Source organism: Corvus kubaryi, unplaced genomic scaffold (genome assembly GCF_017639235.1).
Source record: "Corvus kubaryi isolate FWS band 111438036 unplaced genomic scaffold, C.kubaryi_AGA036_p1.0 125, whole genome shotgun sequence".
Lineage (NCBI taxonomy): Eukaryota > Metazoa > Chordata > Aves > Passeriformes > Corvidae > Corvus > Corvus kubaryi.
Genome location: NW_024580660.1, coordinates 1,106,274 through 1,124,681, shown reverse-complemented (window position 1 = coordinate 1,124,681; position 18,408 = coordinate 1,106,274). Strand labels below are relative to the sequence as shown.

The 18,408-nt window shown below is 42.5% G+C and overlaps 1 protein-coding gene across 13 annotated transcripts in view; it reads left to right on the top strand.

Moving 5' to 3' along the window:
- NAV2 (neuron navigator 2) overlaps positions 1 to 11,280 on the top strand; it is a 366,859-nt gene extending 355,579 nt beyond the window's left edge. For all 13 annotated transcript variants that reach the window (XM_042021454.1, XM_042021488.1, XM_042021482.1 and 10 more), the window contains 7 exons: positions 846 to 1,081; positions 2,273 to 2,427; positions 2,889 to 2,960; positions 3,443 to 3,639; positions 3,820 to 3,938; positions 7,087 to 7,290; positions 7,602 to 11,280. In XM_042021454.1, coding sequence (XP_041877388.1) covers positions 846 to 1,081; positions 2,273 to 2,427; positions 2,889 to 2,960; positions 3,443 to 3,639; positions 3,820 to 3,938; positions 7,087 to 7,290; positions 7,602 to 7,727 — 1,109 coding nt within the window. In that variant the 3' untranslated portion in view covers positions 7,728 to 11,280. The remainder of the gene's footprint in view (positions 1 to 845; positions 1,082 to 2,272; positions 2,428 to 2,888; positions 2,961 to 3,442; positions 3,640 to 3,819; positions 3,939 to 7,086; positions 7,291 to 7,601) is intronic.
- The last annotated feature ends 7,128 nt before the right edge of the window (positions 11,281 to 18,408 follow it).

Genomic DNA, 18,408 nt, shown 5'->3' with positions numbered 1-18,408 from the left:
AGGATATTCTACTTATATAAAATGCATTGTCCAGTCATAAATCCTAACTGAAATATTGCATAAAGTCTAGCTGTGTCTGTAAAGTTGCAGTTTGAGTTTATATTTAACTTGCACTGGCTTGACTTGTGCCTTGAAGGTTCAGAAGTGATAACAGTTTGCAATAAAATAGAAATGTATTCAATCAATTTATGGAAAATCACTTACATATACCTTTGAGATACAAAGCTGCCTATATAAATATTTAATATTCCAAGTAACCACTGAGGTGCAAACATTTCTCTGGGTGATCTGCCAGCTTCCCTTCCTGCTGTTTATTTTGAAGCAATGTGTATTTTTCCCTGAGCCAATTCTGCCTAAAGTGACTGCTGACATGGCATAAATGCTTATCAGTAAGGAGTTTTCTGTTAGAGGAGATAACTATCAGCATACAGAGAAGGAGTTTAATTACAAGCATTTGGGAAAGTAGGGGGAGTTGATGATAGCTGGGGGTTTTTTTTTGTCTAGTGATCCAAAAGTAAACAGGTACATTCTGGGTGAGTGTGTGGTGAAATGCTGTAAAATGGATGGCTTGTGCATGAGAAGTGTGGCCTGGAATGCTTTGGTCTGGCAGCTCCCAAAGGGCCTTAGGGATGCAGCTGAGGACTTAAACAGGCTGAAGGAGGATGCAGGCTAAGCCCACAGGTCACCCCTGCACTTGTTTTTCCAGCTTTATGTGTGCCTCTCTCAGCCACGAGGGATACCAGGGTGGGGAAGGGCTTTGGCTCTGAAGTGAAGAACAGCTTGGTCAGGTCCATTTGGATAAAGACTGGGACTCCCTGTGAGTGAGGGCTGTTTCCCTGCTGCAGGTCTCTGCGAGAACAGTCTGGACGGGCTGGTGTTCGAGTCGCTGATCCCGAAGCCCATCCTGCAGCGCTACGTGTCCCTGCTGATGGAGCACAGGCGGATCATCCTGTCCGGCCCCAGTGGCACGGGCAAAACCTACCTGGCCAACCGCCTGTCCGAGTACATGGTCCTCAGAGAGGGCAGGGAGCTGGCCGAGGGCATCATTGCCACCTTCAACGTCGACCATAAATCCAGTAAGGTGAGCACGCAGAAACCATCCGTGCACAGCCTACCCTAGCACGGGTCCAAAATGAAAGACTCCTTTCTTAGTGTACATCATTTTGAACTTCCCTTTATTTTCAAGGCATTATGTTGATTCTGAAGGAAACGGTATTTAAGGTTTTCAGATTCACCTGATTATGGGCCTGGAACAGCAGGCTTCCAGGTGTGTATTTAAACACCTAAAGCTGTCATGGTTTTCAAGTGTTTAGGAGCCTGAGAATTGCCGAGGAAGTTAAACACCTGCATAAAATTCCCAGAGACTTAAGCAATCCCTATTGCATGTGGGCACTTTTCCCAAAACCCTCAAATGCATCTCCAGGCTGCCAGGAGCTTCTGCAGCTGCAAGTATCAGCAGTTGTAATCATGTGCTGGGCTTGGAGGGGCTGTTGTGCAGACACATTCCTGGGCAGGTGAGGCGTGCCTCTGCTTTTTTATGTGCTGCTGGTTTTGCTGAATATACTGCCAGTGATCATCTAGATTAAAGAGAAAGAAAGAACGAAAGAAAGAGAGAGAAAGAAAGCAAGCAAGCTGTATATTTGATGGCCTTAGGCATATTTTCCTCTGGAGGAAAGGAATGGTTGAAATTATGGTTGTAAGCCACTTGTATGATTTCAGACATGCTTTAAAGCTGCTGAGAGCTTTTCAACCACTCAGCAGCAGCACCAAAAGCTCATCCTTCTTACACAGCATTACTGAAGGCATCCAAATTTGGCCTCTGACGAGGGATGCTTTGTTCCAGATTAATTTTGTCAACTGTATTTTGATAGAAACACAGTTGTAAGATGATACAACAAATCTAGCTGGAATGCAGTTTGGTTCGGGATGGGGAGAGTTGAACAAGTTCCTGAAAAGAAACAAAAATATATTTCAGACCTCTTAGTTCTGACACTGATGAATAAAAACCACAAATTAAATTACAAAATATTATCCCCCTTTAAGCCCTTATCTCACACAGGTTTTCTGATACAGTCTTTGAGTCTTCAGCATGACCTACAAAAGAGAAAGAAAACCGTATCTTGTGTTTTCTCATGGAAAATGTGTGATTTGTTAGATGTCAGAGTCTTTTGCTTTAGATTTTGTTACCAAGCTTCTCTATCTTAATTGAATTTTAAGGAATGTGAAGAAAAAAAATTTTGTTTTCCTTCTTTTCTTTATATCTGCTTTGCAGGAACTCCGCCAGTACCTGTCCAACTTGGCAGACCAGTGTAACAGTGAAAATAATGCTGTGGATATGCCTCTTGTCATCATTTTGGATAATTTGCACCATGTTAGCTCCCTAGGAGAGATCTTCAATGGACTCCTGAACTGCAAGTACCACAAATGGTAAAGAAATAGTATCAGAACACATTGCAAATGTTAATTCTGGACTCTGAGCACTGCAGCTGCAAAATCCAATCACAAAATCAAGGTCTACATTAATTTAATGATGTGGAGGAAAATGACCAGGTTTTCCATATTGTGGACAGTGCTTCAGAAGGATCTTTTTCCTTCATGAAATTATCCATTTTTATGAAATAAGTAATTAAAAAGGAGTTGCATTTGCTTCATGATGTAGATCTTTGGTAGTAAAACCCTGTTCGTAGTGAAAGTCCTGTTTTGGGATTTCTGGTTTGCTTTCAGAATTTGATGTTCTCAGAATCTCAGTAGAGAATTTGGTTATAAGTATCTACAAAACCTTCTTTGACAAAAGAGTTTTGAATAACCTTTTTTAATGTTCAGGTTTTACTTAAAACTTGTTTTCCAAAATTTACAAGTTTGATTTGCTTGTGTTTTTTTCCCAATAGTCCATATATTATTGGCACAATGAACCAAGCCACCTCCTCCACACCTAATCTTCAACTTCACCATAATTTCAGGTACTGTTTGTTCATGTTTCTCATTTATGTTTGTGGTCTGTAATGTAGTAAAGGAGCAATGGCTACTGAGTCATCTGAAATTGTTCCTATCAGCTGAAACAGCAAAGTGAGTGGGAAATGCCATTTGCTCCTGCTTGCTGCCCTGACATGTGCAGCTTGGTTATGGTGCTGTCATTAAAGGAACTGGGTTCATAAAGCTTTTACTTTGCAGAGGATTGTTAAGATATTTGACCTTCTACCAGATTTTCAGTAAGACTATTTAGGCAAAGCAGATTAATGACAAATGAGCTGAAACAATGCACAATAAAAATTGGTTCATCTAGTGAAGTATTCCAAAGTAACTTTTGCTGAAAACCATGCATGACTGGAATAACCCATTTTGATTCTGATAATCTGTAAATAAGAAGAGAAATGTAGTCAAGAATAGTTACATTCAGTAGCATGGAAGAGAAATGATGGCCATTTCTACTGTTCTGCCACAGATGGGTGCTATGTGCAAACCACACTGAGCCAGTCAAAGGCTTTCTCGGCCGTTTCTTGAGGAGAAAACTGATCGAGACGGAGATCAGTGGCAGGATGAGGAATGCAGAGCTGGTTAAGATTATTGATTGGATTCCCAAGGTCTGGCAACATCTGAACAAATTCTTGGAGGCTCACAGCTCCTCTGATGTTACTATTGGTAAGTGCTTTGCTCAGGCATATGTAAATATATGTATTCTATTTCCTTGTATAGCAGGTGTATCTTTGTAATTAGTAAAAAAGGCTTTCTTTAAAACCCTACTTTTAGATGTTATCAATCCTATTTTTGATGCTTATCGTGATTGTGATTTGAGTGTAATGTCTGAATTTCTCTCTCCAGGTCCACGGCTCTTCCTCTCCTGTCCAATAGATGTAGATGGTTCTAGAGTTTGGTTCACTGACTTGTGGAACTACTCCATCATTCCATATCTTCTGGAGGCAGTTAGAGAAGGGCTACAGGTAAGCAGGCAGAAGGGAAAAATCATAGGTCTAGAGTGGCATCTGCTCAAAAGGTAACAAAACTCAGTAGTGGCAACATTTTCTGTAGATACGGAACCAGAATTGTCAATCATTTCAGGCAGAATTAGTCTCTTCAAGCACTTTTGAAATAGAGAGTGGAAGAAATGATTAGATGCCAAACTGCTGATGTTTTCAGTGGGGGGAGTTAGACGTACAAATACCTTTCAATATTGTGTTCCAGAAGCACACCTTAAAATTATCCTGTGCATCAGAAAAACATGCTTGTGGTCATTAACTTTGTTACACAGGATTTTCCTTTGGAAGTCAAATCTTTCAGCATAGGAACAGAGCTGTGTACGGGGAGAAATGTATTCATGAATGACAGGATCATAGCAGAGACATTTTGATTACTTCTCAGTACGTAAGATGATTTTTTTAGTAGATTCCTTCATAATTCTTTCAGAGGATGAAGTGAAATCATCACTGATTGCCTGTGCTTAGTAACTGATTCGTACTCTGGCAATTTGGAATGATTTTAAGTGTTACCATGCAATTTTTGGTGTCTGTATGACTGTGAAGCTTGTTGGAATCAGGAGGTGGGTTCAGCAGAGAATTGCTATGGACTTGCTGTTTAGGTAGGGAAAAAAAAGAGGTTTTTTAATAATCAGTCTTTGTTCACAGAGTAAGCCCAGAGTAAGCACCTAGTTTAAGATATGGTTTCGAACTAAGCTTTTACTAATGGCTTCTTACAAATCTCTGAAATACATGAATTCTCCAAGTTTTGGGTAAAATTTGGGCAAACTGCAACTGCCATTTGAAATTTGTCAGTACCTGGAGACCCCATTTTCTTTGGGACAACTGTGGTAGACTCTTAGACATGAGGAAAACGATAGATCCTGGAGTACAAAACACATTCAGCAACTTTGCTAGAAATAGAGCAGGAGAACCATTTTATGTAAAACTTGTTATAAAGGAAGGTAATGGGAGCCAGGAGTCTTTCCAACCTAAAGCAAGAGAAAAAGAGCAGGTGACTTTGTTTGCTCTTGTAAGGGAGAAAACTGATACTCACAGTAATGCCTGGGCTCCTTGTACTGGGGTTTGAAGCTCTCATATCACTGATCAGTACGTGTGGAAAGCATTGAAAAACTCGTAATGGAAGTGGAGAAAGAGAGTGAGCAATTGATAAAACCATCCTTGTGCTTCCTTGTTCTGCCCAGTATCTCCATCTTTCCTTAGGTTATTTGAGTGGCTTGTGTTCCAGGTGTAAGGACTTCAGTTTCTCACCTTGTCCCCTTCAGTCCCATTTCCCCAAATTGCACTAATTCATTCCTGTTTAAAAAATTTCATTTTGTTTGGTTGATGGATAAGATACACTTTAGTGCTTGCAAGAGTAGCCAGAGTGGTGCTAATGAGCAAGCTAATGCTAGAAATGTGGGTTTCATCTGGGGCTATTTTCTGTTCCCCACACCCACAAAGGCTCCTCTGAGAGCACATTTTCTTTCCTGAAATTGCTTGCCAGAAAAGAAAGGTGGGCTCCTAATTTCACTCTGATCTCTGTGGATCCGCACTGAGCTATTTTTATGTTTCTGTTTCTCATTCAGAGAATTATTTTGGGTCAAATACAAACAAACCAAATGGATCCTAGCAATAATTGCTCCCATGGGAGCTGACTTGTTTTGTTCTTCAAAACAGGGATGTGAAAATTAGAAGGTTGTATAAAACCCAAGTTCTTCCTGCTTGGTCTATCAGTACAGAATGCAGCACCAGCAAAAAGAGAACCCAGAGTCCCTTGTGGCTTCCTGCCACTGTCACTCATACTCCAGTGATTTTTCTTTCACGCTTCGTGGATCAACCTGTTCCATCCTTGTCCCGTGACTTGCTCCCTGCAAAACATGCCAGTGGGAGGGGTGGACAGACCTGGTTGCCATGGAAGAGGATAGTGAGTCGTTCGGTCTCTCCTGAGCTTGGATCCGCTCAGACTTTAGAGAGAAAAGACATGAAAAATATAAAATCCATGCCACTTACCAAATGACATGTATCATTGTAAATCTGAAAACAAGATTAAAATAGGAAATCTGGTTTGCCACATCTTGAAGCCATTATGCTGGGAAGATAACATAGCAGGGCTGAAGGATGAAGAGTTTGGGCTGTGGAGGAGGCTGTGTTTCAGATTGCCTAGCACCATCTGCTGGCACCTCTGCTCCCTCCTGCTTCACTGCACACCACGTGGTGGTATTCAGAGCAGTTTAATACTTCGTGCATGCAAAATCTAAGCCCATAAAAAACACACCAAGAAGAAATAGTGTTGAAGGAAGTGAGATAGTCCTAGATCCATCAGAGAACTGGTGAATTTCTTCGCTAGACTGTTGTTTTTCCCCTTGTGCTGGGGGATAAAGGAAGGGGACAGTTCTCTGAGTTCAAGTGACAAGATGTCAGAGACAGCCTCCAGTTGCTGAAGGATGTTGTTGGTGCAATTCATAAAGTGGAAATAAATGTTTTAAAGCCACCTGAAGCTGTATTTATTCTTTTGGAAGTCATGAGGCATTAAAATGGGTGTGTTGTCTAGCTAAGGCAAATGGAATATGGAAGGGTGAACACATTGGGATTCAGTAATGCAGTCTATTCCGTAAAGAAAAATGTTTTTGAAACAGAGCTTGCTTACTTAGAAACCTGACCATAGACAAATGCTGCTGGTTCTTTTTCTTGGTTGAATATGAAAAAAATCTGACTTGAAAACTTTATGCCTTGACATCCATCATTATTGCCTGATGACAGATCTCAGGTTTCCTCCTCCACATTCCATGGATGACAGTTTGTAAGGCAGCTGCCAGTGCAATCCGGATGTCAGCACTGATGGCTTCTTTTGTGTGCTGACACTGTTTAAAGTTGACTTTATTAGGTGATGTTATTTTCGGGCATTTCTTCCTTCCAAGAGAAGGGCACTGCAGTCTCAGAGAAGGTGGTCAGCTGCTTTCAAATTAGTGCCATCACAAAGGGCTTTGTGTTTCATTAGGGTAAGGAAAACCTCATGTTCAGCCCTGCTTGAGAAGTGTTTCCTGCAGCCCAAGAACCACGGCACGTTCATTTCAGTTAGGGAGGCACTGGATGAGATGGTTGGAACGTCTGACGTGGTTTTGTGCTCTTTCAGTTGTATGGGAGGAGAGCGCCCTGGGAGGATCCTGCCAAGTGGGTGATGGACACTTACCCCTGGGCAGCCACCCCCCAGCACCACGAGTGGCCTCCTCTGCTCCAGCTGCGGCCTGAGGACGTGGGCTTTGACGGCTACTCCGTGTCCCGGGAAGGCTCCACCAGCAAACAAGTTCCAGTGAGTGATGCTGAAGGAGATCCTCTGGTAAGCTCTCCTGTCTGGAACAGCAGAACCATTTCATTTTCCTTGTTTCTAGGGATTAGAAACAGGAGCTGCTCTATGGCTGTTGTCTCATTTTCTCCTTTACTGGAAAGCCTGTGTTTTATCAGTAACTTGAATGCTGCTGTGATTTACAGTCACACCCCTTTTCTGAGTCTCGGTATTGCTTACCCCGCTTGTTCCTTCCTTTCCTTCCTTGCCCGCTGGCAAAGCAAATGCCACTGGAGCTGTTGTGTGGAGTTAATGCTGTTCCTACCTCAGAATACAAATAATCATGAGCTTCCTTGCCTTTGCAGATGAACATGCTAATGAGACTGCAGGAGGCAGCCAACTTCTCCAGTCCCCAGAGTTATGACAGTGACTCCAACAGCAACAGCCATCACGATGACATCCTGGATTCATCCCTGGAGTCGACGCTGTGATCTTCTTCAGACAGAGAGAGGTTGTTTCCACCTGGCAAGAGCCCTGATCACAGACTCACGAAAAGAACACGTTCCTGGGCTGGGATCTCAGTATTAGAGCTGCAAGAACAAGACACTTGGAGCAATCTTGAACCTGGGTGCAGGCAACCCAAGCGACCTTTATATTGTTTTTCTTTTGACGATGATGAGAACTGCACTATTCCTTTGTTTCCTTCTTTTTAGTTGCTGTAAGCTCTCATGCCTAAGATCCTGAAGATGTTAAAAATAATCATCATTACTAAGTTGAAGGGACCGGGGGGGCAACTTCACAGCTATGAAGCAAACAGCTTTGTGCCATGTACTGTCTGGAAAGAGAGGGGAGAGGGAATATTTGCCTTTGCTGCTTCTGACCAAACCCATTTACGTGAGGGCTGGACTTTTACCAATCAGCTTTGTGGATTAAACTCAGCTTCATATAGTTCTGGTGCTATAGCGGTATCGCTTGCCTTGGGAATAATACTCAGTGAAGGCAAAGCTGCAAAACAGGGAAGTTTGGATAAATACTAAAAAAAGAGAAAAGGAAAAAAAAAACAAAAACAAAAAACGCTGCTCTCCTTGCCAGTCTGAGACCTTGGCTTTCTTTCATTTTGTGTTTATAAAGATTATATATATAAATAGGAATATATAAAAATATATATACAGTCTGAACAAATCAGGTTTTTTTCAAACACTGTGTAACAATTCAATCCTGCTACAAGTGAAAGATCAGGTAGCCCTTTGCTAGTCAGGGCCCAATTCTCTTCCCACTTACATCCACACCACCAGCTGGGCTGACTTCTGTGGCATTTACATCTCACTGATCCACCCTGAGGAGAGGGGGCTTCCCTCCTTCACAGAAGTCAGTGGAAGGGCTGTGCCCCATGAAGTCCTACAGCTCCAAAGGACCCTTGGCAGTGCACGGGCATGGTGAGCTCTGTACACAGAGGTGAGCTACACCCCTGCAAAGGGGTGAGTCAGACTTTGAGTTTTTAATTCCATGAAATGTTACAGCTGTTTTCTAAAAACTTTGGGTTTTGTTCAGAGGTTTCATTCCAATCAGCACAACCTGGTTTTAATTAACCAGGGGGTTAATTAAACTTCAGCTCTGTGGCAGTTCCAGAGCTTCTCTGGTGACAATACTGACTTCCATGACTTTTCTTTTTAATTGCAAAGAAAAAAAAATAACTATTTTAGCAGTATTCAGGTCTAGAAAAAAGAAGATAAGGTACTGAGTACTGTGTGCTTTGAGTTTAGCTGTGCCACGCTTTTGAGTTGTGGCAGAGCTGTGAACCTGGTTTGGTTTCTCCTCCTCTGTGAACGCACATACCCACACTATCAGTGTTAAGGCTTGTACTTCTGTTGGGGAACAAGAACACCTCCCAAAGAGTTGCACTTTCCTGGTGACACCACCATCCCCAGCATGTCAGCTGTACCTCAGCCACCACCTCACTCCTCCGTAGGGATTCATACGAGCCTTTCCAGCTCTCCTTTGGTGCTGACTTTTAAAAGCGATGCCTTATTTTGTACTAATTGTGTTTGATTAAATTAGTGCTGTATATTATGGGATTTTATTTAAAGAAACAGGGCTAAAGTCATCTCTTGAAATATCATAAGTTGCTGTGAATATTGTTTGTGTGAGATACTAGAATTTGTTTAAATGTGACAAAAAAAGGAGGGAAATGAGATAACATTTCAGGTTCATATCAATCCGCAGCTAATAAATCACTGAAGAGCTGTTTTATCCATGCAGGAGGGACAAAAAAAGCTTTTCAACTATAATAAATTACAGGAATATGCTGGTTTTTCAATGTACAGAAAGAAATCTTATTACAAACACTTTTTTAAGAGCTTGTGGGTTTAAAGGAACGTAACAGACAAATTCATGCTTCTGTGGCTCAGCTTGAGAGGATCGTTTTATTATACCTCATGACTTTCTGTAACATAACTGTACTTTGTCTTACTAAGCTGGTCTTGAATCTGCTCCTGTTACAACTTTTAAGTGCTGATGACTTTTTTTTTTAAAAAAGAAAAATATTGTAAAAGGAAAAATTTAAATATTTTAATGATGGGGGGGAAGAGCTTGGTGTTGTTACTGTTTTAACCTTATGAACTCTGATTTAATTATTTCACTGAATGGATAACAAAGGTTACTCAGCCAATTTTCCTAATCCAGTTCTTGGTACTGTAAAAAATGGGATAGATCTGTATGGAATCAAATCCATAGCATGCTGATGATGACTTTGAGAGAAGTTAGTTTTTCCAGTAGTCTTGACAATTCTGCTTCCCAGCACTGACTTTACCTGCTACTACTGTGAATTTTGGTACCTAATCCCCCAACTGAATCCGTGCAGATAGAGCATGTGCCTGTAAAAAAAATCCAGTTGCAGGGCTAGGGCTTTAAATGGACTTGCTATCCTAGAAAATGTCTCGGTTGACCTTTAACTGAGTGCTAAAAGACATGTTTAAAGTGGTGTTTTATTTGTGGGGAACGGGGTATTTTTTTTTCCCTCATGTTTAATCCTGTGCTTAAGCTCAGGAAGAAATTTCTATTACCTGTTATTTTTTATTGACACTAGCTTGGCTTAAAGTGAGAGGCAATTTTGAATAGGCTAGTCATTCTGAGCATCACAATATTCCGTGTCTTTCTGAAACTTCGGGAAGCAGGGTTACCTGTTGTGCACACATCATAGTTTTTATCAAGACTTTTCGTAGATTAAGTCTTTCTTTAAATGACTTCCTTCTCATTTAAGGCTTTTTCAAAACACCTCCTTTTTTTTTTTTTTTCCTTTTTTTCCCTCCTTACAAAGTTGGCTTGTTTAAAAAAATATCAACAAGAAATGCAAGATTCTATGCAACATTCGTGTTGAGTTATAAATTGAGAGAGAATAAACCATTTTCTTCCCTTCAGAACTGCCAAGAATGATACAGGCCATAAATGAGATGTGGTTTATTTGGGGAAGGGGAGGGAGGGGGTTGGTTAGCCTTTTTGTACATTTTGAAAGAAGCAAACTGATATTTCATTCTTGATGCTTAACTTCGATATTATGTGTATGAAATCTTGTCTAAATGTGGCAATTTTCTTTCAAGAAAAAAATAATATACAAAAACAAAGCAAAAAAATCTTTGTCGATATTAAATGGAAGGTTGCTGTTTTGATCTAGTCGTTTCCAGTGGAACAGTTTATGAAATATGTTCTATAAGATGTACATTTTTTCATTGTAACATAGAAATGTAAATATTTGATTAAAAGTGCTGCATTTTGATGAATTTTTTCTAGCCATTTTTAAAGAGAAAACTAGGAATTGAGTATTTTGTGTACGTTTATGATGTTTTCCATTTGCTCCTCTCCCTATTTAATTTTCAGTTCTCATTTAGGATTGGAATTTGTGAATGGTCTGTTTGAGATCATGCCTCCCCTTTCTCACTCTCCCCATTTCTACCCCTTCCCCACCCCGTGTCATGGAGAATAAAGCTGATGATTGTACCAGTCTTAAATTATTCACGATTCAATAAAATTGATGCTTATTTATTCAGATTTGTGGCTTCCCAGAGCTTTTTATCCCTTCTTCATCACCATGTTGTAATTTTTCATTTGAAGATCGTGGGGCTCGCTCCTTTAGTTTTGTTGTGTTTTTGTCAGTGCTTGTGAAAAGGTGGCAACAGCCCTCACCCATCCATCCAGTCTGGCCTGGAATGCTTCCAGGGGCATCTCCCACCCCTCTGGACAACCTTCACATTCCACAGAAGAGAGGTTGCTCTTCACCCATTTGGTAGAGGCAATGTGGTTATACAGTAATAAATACATGGTCAGTAAAAACATGTAGGAAACTATTATCCTTCATGGCAAATAAATGACTAAAAAAAAAGTTGAAGTTCTCTATTCAGAAAGGATAAATGCAAACACCTCTGCACTTAAAATCTAAGGTGTTTTTTTTTTTTTCCTGGAGACTTACTCTCTTCATATTTCTGCTTTTTTGGCAGTTCCGTGTCCACTTATCACCTGTTTGAATGATTAATGTTGGTAGGACAGATTCACGTGTAAAAAACTTCAAAGAAAATCCAAGTTCTGCTGCAAACTGATGATCTGCATTCAAGCTTGTTCGATCTAAAAATACTTCTAATGACACAGCAGTGTGAATGGTAGCTCAGAGCTGATGTGTAGTGTGGGCTTTGTCCTTCACAGCAGTTTTCCAGAGGCAGAATTGCTTTGGACATGCTCAAGCACATTTTTCTGTGTTCTGTAAACCTCCTTTGATTCACAGAATTACGTGTCCTAGACTTGGTCCTGGAAAATGCTTCAGTCTTGATCTTGGACAATTTTTGAGTCCATACTGGACTGCCACCAAAATGCTTACTATCAGGAATTCTTCCTTTCCTTTTTTGGCTGCTCTGTCCCTTTCCCACTTTATTCTTTTCTCTGCTCTATGCACACTGTCTTGTACGCTTACCTTGACTTTTTTTTTCCTTTACCTCATCCTCTCTTTAACCTTTGTTTTCCTACTTTTCTGTTTCCAACATCCTATTTCATTTTATGTCCTTCCTGGATCCGTCTCATCATTTCTCAGCGCCATAGGATCAGTGCTGACTTCCTTTCTGCAACGGAGAAGGGAAATTGTCTGGAGTCATTTTACAAATTCAGTCTGCAGCCTGTGATATGTATTTACACCCTTCTCATTCCTCTGACCTTTTCCACTGGTACTTTGGAGTAGTCGCCTCAAGAACCAAGAAGGAAATTCCTCCTGATACCCTGCAGGCTCCCATCCTCCATTCCACACTTTCTGTGCATTTCATCACTTTACCGATGCCCAGGATCCTGACACTGATCTCTATGGCAGATGTGATAACCAAGGGTTATCTTTGGTTTCTGATGTGGATGTTCAATCTGGGCTTCGGGAGTTAGAGCAGAGCACAGCAGCTGAGGACAACTTTCATCTTTGCCCCTGGCAGTGGGGCTGACTGTAGGCAAAACCTTCCCCATCATCGTCTTTGTTGGCTTAGCCACACAGAAAAATCCATGTTCCACTCTCCTTCCTCAATCACAGAATGGTTTGGGTTGGAAGGGACCTATAGAGGTCATCTAGTCCAACCCCCTGCAATGAGCTGGGACATTTTCAGTAAGAGCAGGTTGCTCAGACACAGGTATTTCTGATTTGCTCCATTGCTGGAGGCTCGAGAGATGTCACAGGGGGTGGAGACCATGCCCTGGCTAAACATGGGTAATTCCTCCTACTCCTCTAGGAAGTCCACTCATGTGGGGCTGGGCAATTATGAAGTCTGAAGGACCTTACATAAAATGGGATCCACAGGCAGATGGGAAGAGGTTGTGCTTCCAATGGATCCTAACTGAAAGCCCATTGTGGAGCTGGTGATCCCCGTTATCAGTGAGCCTGAGCATGGCCAGGACTGTGCTGTGCTGTTCTGCCCTGTGCCATGAGGACAGGCTGGCCTTCAGAGCCGCGTTGTGGTGCACAAACCCCTTGTCCACAGGATAAGCTCAGCCCACTCAAACAGAGGGGCCTGCAGCTCCTGCTGGGTGATGAGGAGTTGAGCCATCCGTGTGTCCGGGGCTTTGTCTAACCATGCAGCAAGAAATTCTCGTGGGTACATCCTTCGTGTTTGACAGCAGAAATGGTTAATGGAGTTCTTTTGCTGTAGGAAAACACCCTCCTGTGATAGCTTGAATGCCCACACCCATGGATGGGGTGTGGCCAGGATGCTGTGTGTGGATGCTGCTCCGCTGGGGGTTCTCAGCGTCTAAAGGGACAGAAGATTGTCTCTGCTGTTCCCATCTAGCCCTAACAAACAGCATTTGATACCTCAGCAGGTCTGAGTGCCTCTTTACTGGGATTGTGATGAACCAGCACCACCCAGTGCAAAAGAGGAGTTAGGACAGAAAACCTAAGCCCGGTGGGAAGGAACAACCTCCTAAGATCAGGTCTGTGTGAGCCACTGAACCTCATGCACAACAGGATTTCTGACGATGTTATTGCACAATTTTCAGCTTCACACTTTCTGCCAGACACTGCCTCCAGCCCCAAATCAGTTCTGACTGTTAAACAATCTATTTCTGTACAGCAGTGCCCAAATCATCCACATTTATCCTGGAAAGCACTGAGAAACACTTCCTGCTGCAGATGCTGGACATGGTGGCCCAGAACAGCACATTGCTGCCTGGATTTAGCGCTCACAACCTGATAATATTTACTTTACTGCATAACTATCAGTGGTGGCCTTGGATATAGTGATGACAACATTGTGAAGTTTCAGATCCTCCTAAGCCCACTGAAGACAACTAATAGGACAAAACCTCTGAATTTCAGAAGGGTTGGCACTCCTGAAACTTCCATATGCTCAGAGCCCAGCTTTGAGGGTCTGTGGGAAGCATCCATGGAGAGCACAAGCAGCTTATAAGGGCTGGGAGTTACTCAGGAGCAGTCCAACCCCTACAAAGGGAGAGGGAGAAAGCAGAGCAAGAGACCACCCTGGCTTAACAGTCAGCTTTGGGATGTGCTTAAACATAAAAAAAAAGATAAATACTGACCATGGGAAGGTGGCCAAATACCCATCAAGGACTACAAGAACCTTGCTGGGCCATGCAAAGTTGCATTTAGGAAGGCTAAGCTTGGCTAAACCTAGGAGGGGTATGAGAACCTGCCCTGTGAAGAAAGATGGAAGCAATTAGGTCTTCTCCTGAAGAAGACTTGTGGAGGATCTCATCGCAGGACTTTAGTACTTAAAGGGCAGCCACAAAGGATGGATGTTCTCTTTTCCCAAGGAGCCACATGGAGGAGACAGGGAGCAATGGGTACAAGTTGCACCAGGAGAGGTTTTATCTCGATATCACAAAGATGTTTTTTACAGAAAGAACAATCATTCTGTGGAACAATCTCCTCAGAGATGTGGTGAAGCCCCCATTGATGGAGGTTTTTCACAATACAGTTGATCAGGGTAACAGTTCTCACCTAGATTCCCTTTCCCACAAAAGGCTGGACCAGAGGATCTTTCCAGATGTCTTCCAACCCATGCTGCTGTATGATTTAATGAAATATTTTAGCACTTTGCTGGTTATATGGGAGGGAAAATTAGGTAAAAGCAGCACACCTGGCACTTGTGTATGTCCAGTAAAGGCACTCCTGTGAGGCCTTACTCTGCTGGGCTTCCCTGGTGTTAAATCCCTGTCATGTGGGTTGGGAAAGTGGTGTTGATGTGGTTTTTGGAGCTTGAAGGACTTTATTTATTTATATCAGGTTCACTCTTGGTCCAAAAATACAAGAGCCCTAAAGATGTCCAATTAAGATCACTTGATGACAGGGGACAGCAGAAGGGGTGATCTTTCCCATCCTTGCTGAGCATTTCTGCAATGTGCTCTTCAGACACAGCAGTGTGGCAGTTCCAGGTGCTAGAAAAGCAAATCAAGGGAACAGATCCCATTTCCTGCTCTTCAGTCTGATCACTTCTCTCCCAGCCCATGCACACACACTGGCACGTGGCTGGGCCTGGAGAGGGAACACACCCAGGAATGAGACTCTGCCTTCTTGCTCCTCACAGTAACAGAGCCCACAGCTCTTGTGTCAAACCCTACCTTGAACTTCCCAGGCAAAGACTTTGAAATGCCATCAGTGTTTTCTAGGACTGACCTTGGGTCTCTTCAAACCAATCTAGTTTCCTGTAGGATGGGGGTTTAGGACTGGTTGGGGTTTAATCTACTGTCATCACCCTCAGCCTTCACTGGTTGCTTCTGGAAACTGTGGCCTTGCATCATGTGCTCTACTTAACCTCTTAAAGGTTATTGTAATGTTCAAACTTTTCTGGAGGACAGGTGTTCTTCAAAAGGGTTATTTTGTTTTATTTTATTTATTTTATTTTATTTTATTTTATTTTATTTTATTTTATTTTATTATTTCTCAACCTGCTCCCAGTAAATGTCTGTGCAGGAGCCTTGTCTGCCTGGCTGTGGCTGGGTGAGAACACATCCAGCTGCCCCATTTGTGCAGGGCACTGCTTGAGAAGCCATTTGACCAGGCAGTGGGACCAGAGGGACACACTCCAGGTCTGTCACCAACAGCTCTGCAGGCAGCAACAGCACAGACTCCCTGAGAAAGTGATTTATTTCCTTTTCTCCCCCTGTCCAAAAGCCACTCTCCCATGCTGGCAGGCACAGATGTTGAACCAGCTGGTTTCTTAAGGGATAAAATAGTTGAGAATTTGCTGCCCTGAGCTCTCAGTCACCAAAGTTAAATCTACCTCTCTGCCTTACCCATTTCCCAGTCTCAGAGATTTCCCTCTGAGAAGGAAGAAAAGGCACACACTCTGGGCTGCTGGCTCTTTAAAAAGAGCTCTTTGATATCATGAAACAGAGGTTGTTATGGGTATTACACATGGGATTACCAAAGCTTCCAAAACTCTGGATGCTGCTAATCATTATGGAAATTATTCCATCTCTGTGAAGGCTTCTTACCACCTTTCCTCCTTTCCCAAAGTATACAGAGAGCTGCATTAAAAGTAAAGAGAGAGACAGGAAGAGAGGGCTGAGCTTGTTTCAGGAAATAGGAGGAGGTGGCCTCTGACACTGGCTGTTAACAGCAAATTATGGAACATTTTGCTCTCAGAAATACACCCAAGCTGAACTCCCAATGCTGTGCACACCAGGACAAACCCAGATGCCTCTAGGGCCTCCTAATGTGACTAGAATATCTCCACATTTGAGGTAAGAGAATAAGTTTATGCCTTTGACATTAGACCTCAGACAGGGTGGCTACTTCTGCAGTGCTTCCCTTGGCACAGCTGTGCCACATGAGCCATCCCATGGTAGCTGTGAACTCTGGATTCTTCATCTGGAGTGTAAAAGGGAAGTGTTGGAGAAGAAGATCCCCTTCCTGCAGCCACAGATGCAGTCTGGCAGCTGTTGGTAAATAAAAACGAGCTCTTTAATTTCATATTAAGGTATCCCTGAATCTCAAATGTTTGTGCTTAGTAGTCGCACACTGTTCTTGGTGCTATTAAAAAGAAAGACTCTGAAATGGGAAAAGAAAAAAGAGTAAGATCATTAAGTGTCACATTTTTGGGTAAGGATTTTTCTCTGTTGTGGCAATTTCATGTTACTTTAGTAAGGCTATTTGTCTAGCAGTATAAGATGTAATAGCCTTCATGCCGGAAGAAGCAGTCTTAAATAGTTGTTTTTGATAGCATTTCTAGTGCAGAGAAGATGTAAAGAGCAGAGGGTGTAAGAAGATCAGCAGTTTCTGTTGAACAGTGATTCAGGAGGGGTTTTGTATAAGCACTACCTTTCTTATTTTGGACATGTTCCTTTCTAGAGTGCTGTGTGATGGCACTTGTGGCCTCTGGAGTAGCCACTGGATTTTAAAACAAATTGTGTTTTGAATTATATCTGTCTTTATAAGTTACTTAACTACAGCCTTATGCTTACTGAATGTGCTGGTTTTGGCTGGAGTAGAGTAAGTTTCCTTCACAGTGGCTGGTAGGGGGCTGTATTTTGGATTTGTGCTGAATGCACAATAATATAGATATTAATAATTATGTTGATAATACCGAGATGTTTTTGTTACGGCTGAGCAGGGCTTGCACAGAGCCAAGGCCTTCCCTGCTTTTTGTTCTGTCTCACGGGAGAGGGAGTCAGGGGTGCATGGGAGGGTGGGATGAGACACAGCCAGGACAGGTGACCCCAACTGACCCAAGGCCATGTGACATCAGGCTCAGGATATAAAGTGAGGGGAAGAAGGAAGAAGGGGGGGGATGTTTGGAGTGATGGCATTTGTCTTCCCAAGCAACCAGTAGCTGTGATAGGGCCCTGCTCTCCTGGGATGGCTGAACACCTGCCTGCCCGTGGGAAGCAGCGAGTGAATTCCTTGTTCTGCTTTTCTTTTGTGCATGGCTTTTACAAAACAACAACACAACAAACACTTTTGCTGTTTCACTGTATTTTGTGGGATAAATACTGTTCGTGTCTTTTCCATCTCGTTTTCCATTTCACCTATCTCAGGTGTATGTTATCAATTGCTAATGGCTTAGAGAGGTAGAAGATGAGAAATGTGACAATGAGTCCCTGCTTAGATGTGCCCTATTACCTAATTGGAAGCAGGTTAAAGACCTGGAACAGCCTTTCTAGTCATGCCCTGTGGCTGGCAGTGTTCAGGAGGCTTTTGGACAGCACCCTTTAGTAACACCTTTAATTTTTGGCCAGCCCTGAAGTTGGACTAGATTTTTTTAGGTCCCTTCCAAATGGAATCACTCTCTTTTTCCTTTCATACCTTCCCTTGTGGCTGTGGCAGTGGAGCGTAGAGGGAGAGTTGGGTCCAGGGGACATCTGCTGCATTTGTTTCTTTTGTTTTGGTGTGTTACGAATGGTGGGCATTAGAAACCAGGCAGTAGAAAATAAACGTAGTTTTGTAATGAAATCTCTGTTTCAGAAGAGCTCTGCTACCTGTATGCAAGGCAAAACCCACATTTCTGTAGAGTGCAGCAGAAAGGTAGAACCAAAAAGCAGGTGGGTGGTTGTGGATTTGCCTGGTGCTGTAGTAGTGATCCTCGACTGGGCTCCGGGCTGAAGAGTTAAATGTATCTCTTTCATTCTGCTTCTCTACCCTGTAAGAATGGTCTAATTACCTGCTCCCAGTCTACAAACTGTAGCATCTTAGTCAGTGAT